Raw genomic sequence first — 6,401 nt, forward strand, 5'->3', positions numbered from 1 at the left:
TAGCCATCAACGTTTCCTCCCCTGCTTTCAAGTGTGTTGTTGTTATTTTCCGAATTGGGCTTCGTCACTGTGAGTGTGCAAGGAAAGCAGGGTATGGTTGTCTATTTGGGGTGGTATTCTGCTCTTTCTGTTTCATCTTGCGTGGTTTCACTCTGGGTCGGGTGGGAACTAGTTTTTTCTGGAACGAGAATGTAATAGTGGTCCTCTTCAGTCCATTTATAGGCTTATGTGTTGCTTGGTGGAGCCATTGGAGCGACAACCTCAGACTCTAATTAGTGGGGCTCACGGGGGGGTGCTTCAGGGGCGGTGCATATTTTTGGCTCGCGGTGGGTGGTTGCTTTGTGTACTGCTTATTCTCGGCACCTGGGTTGTGGAGGTTTTGCCGGGGCCATGGGTGTCTCCTTTTGTGCGGAAGTTCAGGCGGTATCGGGCGAGTGGTCCTTTGTTCATTCCAGTGGTGTTGGGAAGCCAACCATGTGCCCTGTTCCTCACTCGGGGCATTCCTCCGCCCAGGTGTAGCCCAATTCAGGGAGTTCTAGCATGGACACGTCGAGGCCTAGGTTCGAGATGGTGAGTGACAATGGTGGCCCCATTCAAGGTGGTCGAAGCGGTGGTGGGTTGAGTTGTGCAACATCGGGGGGCAGAGGAGGTGGGTGCTTTGGGCGCGCAAGGCTTGCTACTCGGGGTGGTAGGAGTAGGGGCTCAACATTGGGTCAGGGTGGCCACACTTCACCTGTCCAGCAGCAGGGGGGCTCAACTCATCGTGGTGTTTTTGGGCGTCATGTGTCGGTGCGTCATGGTGGTCGTGGTCAATGACAAGTTTGTTGTGTTGAGCAATGTCAGGACTTGATTCAATCAATTTTGGAGCGTCTAGAGACTTCAGAGTGGGTTCGACAAGAGGAGCATATTGAATTGATAACAACTTTGAACAAAATGCATTATTTCTAGTGCCATGTCCGGGAGCGTGTAGTGGTGGTCTAGTGAGGCCAGAATTTGTTATCGAAGAAGGTTGAGAAGCTGGAGGCCTGGATGACCCATTTCGAGGAGCATGTCCAATGCTCCTTTCGTCCTCCGTCGCCTCTTGGAACAACCCTAGACAACCCAGCCTCCATCACTTCTGATGACTAGCATGGATACATGTGTTTTATATGTTCTGTTTGTTTACTAGTGCTTATGGCCTCTTAAGTTGTGGATTGTGTCTCTTTATGTTTTTTTGTTTCATTGTCATCTGCTCTCAGTGATAGTTAACAAACCTGGCCGAGGTAAGACTACTTGTGTTTTTCTTCTGATGTACCTCTTTTTGGAACCATAAATAAAATATTGACTTAGAAAATAATAATAATACTAATTTAAAATAAATTTATAATTTGGTTGAATTTTATGATTTTTTTTTTTTTTTTTAGCACCATGAGATGTATCTTAAAGTAAGTGTTTTGATGTTTATCATGGATTGATACCTATAGGTGTTTACTGACCATTTAAATTATTATATGGTTATGCTAGTGAATACTTATCATTCAATATGGATGCCTTGAGTTATCTTCATATTTAGTCTCTTGCACTCTGCATCATCTTCAATCTTCTTCATCTTCATCTATATCTTTAGTTGTTGTCACCAATCTTTCTTGATGATTCTGGAACTTGAGTCAATTATTGGACTACATCTTCATGTCAAGGATTTATTTAACTTACCCTGGACCCTCCCATGAGTTTTTTATGGATTACCTTTTAACCATTACAACATACTCACATTTTCTTAGCTCATCCTTAACTTGAAAGTGTTTCAAGTTACCATGAACCAATATTACATCAAGTCGTTTCAACTGACCACAAACCTCCATTTGTCATTACAAAGTGGTTTTTGGATTACCCAAACCATTACAAAAATAATACTCATACTTTATTTGACTCAAGAAATGACTCAATAAACTAACAACTCTTTTTGTAATGACAACTAACATTTGGAGGACCAACTAACTCATGAACTTTATATGGGAGATATTGTTGTACATTTGAAGACTTGACCCTATAAAATCTTTCAACACAGATGTAATTTTTTGCCATTCAAGCACATCTACCAACCACATTGTACCTGTGTATGAGGAAGATTACTTTATTCCAACACTTTGATGATCATGATTTATAAGACCACAAACACTATAGGGATGTAGATTCCAACATTTGCCTTGTACATGTCTTTTTCTTCCACAATGATTGCAATATTGCACTTGCTTTTGTACTTAATTCATTGTATTGCAACTTGTAAATGGTTCATTCATCACCAATTGTTAATGTTTCTACTTCCACAAATTTGATAACCCCATTGCTCATTTGACATTCAAAATATTGCAACTTGTAAATGGTTCATGGATCACCAGTTGTTAATGTTTCTACTTCCACAAATTTGATAACGCCATTGCTCATTTGACATTCAAAACCTAGGCCTTCATTTTTTGGCCTTACATATATTTGTATAAGCTTCTGAATACCTTAACCTCTTTTATTAAACCTTTTTTTCCATCATAACCCAAATTATTTAGCAATTTTACACCAATTCCTTTTGTGTACTTCTCCTTCATCTTTATCAGGATCATTATTTTGTACCTTAAAACAAGATAGAGACATATGTACATCAACACTATTATCATCAATCACATAGCAAGTATCAATATTTTGAATGAAGTCACTTGTATCACATGCTTTGAATGAAGTCACTTGTATCACATGCTGGGTTTCTTTTGATTTACTATTTTACTTTAACTATTCTACTTCATTTTGGAATGCTAACAACACATTTTCTTTGACCACTTATTCTAGTTGTAATGATTCTATCATTTGATCTTGAAGTTGGAAGAGATCATTTAGATATTATCTAATAATTTAACTTTTCCTATCATGTGTTGATGCATTGTGTAACAAAACTAACACATTCATAATAAATCATTGTTGGTATTTTGAGCAGGAGAAAGAAGCTAATTGTTTACACAAAGGCAATCACAAAAGAACAAGATAAACTCCAAAAATCAATCTGTCCATAACAATTTTCCAATATGACTTAATGGTTCTACCATTTCTACTTTCATTCTTCATATTGTGCCATTTCAATGCTTGTTTTTATTTTTTTTAAATTAGATGTGGTTATATAGAAATTGTATGTATGAATTCGCTCAAACATAGTACAGATGATTTATGATTTGTATGCAGATGCTTAAATAGATTCAATGTTTTTAACTCGTTTTTATTTTATTTTTTATTAAATTTTAAATTATTATCATGTAAAAATCTCCCTCAACTGGAGCAACTTAGATTTCAAAGCTTCATGCCAATCCATGTTTAGATCTGAGTAATAAACCAGGCAACGCTGAATCTCAAGAACCACAGCCAGAAGATTACAGTTTTTGCCAAGTTTAGCATGCTTTAAGGTTCTGATATATATATATAAAGAAGCACAAAATCACTTCTGCCTGTTCACAAATTTGAGCACCATTTCAAATAAATGTCTTTAAAAAACAAGGTTTCAAAGATGTACTGAACAAAAAAAATAAAATAAGCCCATGGAAAGCAGAATATCCAGAAAGCTGAACAGAGCAACGGAACCAACAATACACATATCTAGATATATAGCACTTATTACTGTGTAGAGCCACACATGGCAGGGCAAGCTCAGGAGGAGGGCGGAGAAATTCTTGCCAATTTGGGCTGATCAGAAGAAGTCATTTCTGCAGAAGAGGCCTGAAGCTCCACGGCGGTCACAGGTCCAACAGCTGTGGACTGATATTGAGGATTCACGGCTGGAGATGCAGCTGTGGGCTGATATTGAGGATTCATGGCTGGAGATGCAGCTGTGGGCTGATATTGAGGATTCATGGCTGGAGATGCAGCTGTGGACTGATATTGAGGATTCATGGCCGGAGATGCCTGAGTGTAGTATACCTGTCGGGAACCCGATTCATACATGACATTCTGATACGAGTATGGGTCTGTGTGCCCAAGGGGAACGGGCATAGCCGGTCTGTACATTACTCTTGCATCGCTGCCGACAGGAGCCGGGGCGTACGGACCCTTGGGAACTGGCGCAGGGATTGGAACTGGCTCTCTGTAGGGTTCTGCAGGATCAGGTGCGCTCTGCCTTAGAACGGTCGGCCCTGCCCGAACGGTGGTTACAGGATTCGACAAGGGGGCCGCTTCGGAACTGTAGACCTGGACGGGCGAGGGCATCCTCTGCATATGATTATAATAGGAGCCTCCGGTTGCAGGCATGGGTACCGGTTGCCCGATCGGACGAACTGCAGACATGGGCATGGGAGATCCAGCGTGAACGAAGTAGACGGGATGATATTGTTGATCCCCGTGGGGTTCTTGCATTTGCCAGTAGCTCTGCGGAACGAAATGGGAACCCTGCTCCTGGATGAAGTACTCGGGTGGAGAGGGGTTTTGCTGAATCTGTTGCTGCTGAGGCATATAGGCCGGATCCACAGGGTTTGGCCTGGTCATTTCTTGATTTGGCAAATTCACAGCTCTTACAGGGTCTGAATATATCCTCCTACCTTGTATATTAGGGTTAGGGTTTTCATCAACAGGCCGAGCGATCGGGTCCTGCGGCTGTTGCCTCAGCTGCAGCTTCTGAAATTCTTGAATAGGAACTTGCTGCTGCGGCGGCCGTTCCGATGTGTACTGTTCTTGTTTCTGGATATTCGCGCTTGCTGCCCGATCTGCGGTCTTTAAAAACGGTACGGCCTCCGGAACAGGACCTGAATCAATCGGCTTTGAGCTTGCATTTACCCGCAGATTACTTTCCTGTTCGAACCCGCGACCGACATTTACACCAACACCCGCCTCGGCCTGATCAGAGCCCTGCTGCTGCTGAGCTACTGATGTATTTATTCGTGCAGGAGCCGAGGTGATGGAATCAACAGATGAATATCCGATGATAGGAGAATTCGGAGCCGACTGAACCTCTGGTGGCTGCTGTGAATCTCTTCCCGGGTAAAGATCCTGGCCCACCTTAGAATTTGGCTGATCAGGCACAAAATTTCTCTGAGCCGAGCTACGATCGGTGTCCACTGCATTGCCTTCAAGCCCAAACAAGTAGTCGGGCATATTATTCATCCAAGGTCCACCCTGCGGGACAGTCTCGGATCTACTAACCGGTCCAACATTCAGGGCATCCACGAACCAATTCTCTCGCTTCGTTTCCTCCATTAGAGACCCCATGCTGCTCTGCGACGAAGCTCCATCGGGCTTATTAGCAAACACAAAGAGCCTCAGCCTCGAAAACCTGTAACCCATTTTCTGCAATCTATCATACTCCGCCATCATGTTCTCCATATCTTCATCATTGGTAACAGAAACCAGAGCATCCAGATCCTCATTGGGCAACTGATACTTGAACGAAACACTGCTTCCCCAAATATTGGAAAGCTTCCCAATCATGTTCGAGAATCTGATGTTGCGATCCACAGCGAGAATCCGGGTATCTCCGCCCACATATGAAAGCTGATTGTCATGGGGGCGGGGAAGGATTTTGCCGCCATAACTGCACATCAATCGGACCCGGGAACCACCGGTCGAATCGGCGGCGTCCCACCTCTGTTCCGAATCGGTTTCCCTGGACCGTGGCGAAGAGCTCAGAGAGTCCGGATACCCTGTGTCCATCTCATAAGGATTCATGTCCATTCTCCTCACTTCACCCATATAAATCTTTCTATATACCACAGGAGCCGGGGCGATGTCAAGTACAAACCAGGGCGCTGCTACTCAGTCTAATAATGTCAAATACCATTTTCAGCTTGAGGGGCAACCTTGATTTTCAAGCAATGGGAAACCCGATCTAGACTTTATGGCAGCACGACTGATAAAGATAGACATACGAACCCCGCGGTACCGGGCCCCAGAGGATGAAGAAGTTAAGGTTGGGGTTGGAGGCCATCTCCATCTGGTTTTAAACAACTTTTTTCGGGGTTTGCGGTGGCGTTCATCGGACGGGGAGGAGGAAAAGGGCGAAATGGAGGCATTAATTGGGGAGTTGCATCTACCAGCACGACTGTGGAGTCATCGGGAGATTGGTGTCCCGTCCTTTCCTGCGTGTCTGGTGGGGTCGTGAGGCCACTTGGAGACGTGTTGCTCGGGCAGCGAGGCAGGCAGTCATTGCCTGTCGCCATCCCTATTTTGGCTCAGTGCAGACCAGGTAAACGCGTGAGAATCAGTGGCAGGTAAACGCTCTAAACGTCCAAGTGAGGTTCTTTTTCCATTACTAAAATGTTCAGGTGAGGTTTTTTCGCTCCATAGCCATGACCAGTGGAGCTATGACCAGCATCAACAGCAATCAGGTAGGAATTTTAAATCTCAATCACTAGTCAAATCTGACGGTTTACACAACTCTAACATCTGTTCTAATACAC

General features: G+C 43.6%; 1 protein-coding gene across 1 annotated transcript; it reads right to left on the minus strand.

Annotated features, from left to right (window-relative positions):
- Positions 1 to 3,413: 3,413 nt before the first annotated feature.
- LOC149138905 (uncharacterized) lies at positions 3,414 to 5,980 on the minus strand. The gene has a single exon (XM_089453195.1). The coding sequence runs from the start codon at positions 5,692 to 5,694 to the stop codon at positions 3,664 to 3,666; it is 2,031 nt and encodes a 676-aa protein (XP_089309321.1). The 5' UTR covers positions 5,695 to 5,980; the 3' UTR covers positions 3,414 to 3,663.
- Between the last annotated feature and the right edge of the window lie 421 nt (positions 5,981 to 6,401).

This window comes from Pinus tabuliformis, chromosome X (assembly GCF_031772625.1).
Source record: "Pinus tabuliformis cultivar Carrire ecotype Pingquan chromosome X, CPIR1, whole genome shotgun sequence".
In the NCBI taxonomy this organism is placed as follows: Eukaryota; Viridiplantae; Streptophyta; class Pinopsida; order Pinales; family Pinaceae; genus Pinus; species Pinus tabuliformis.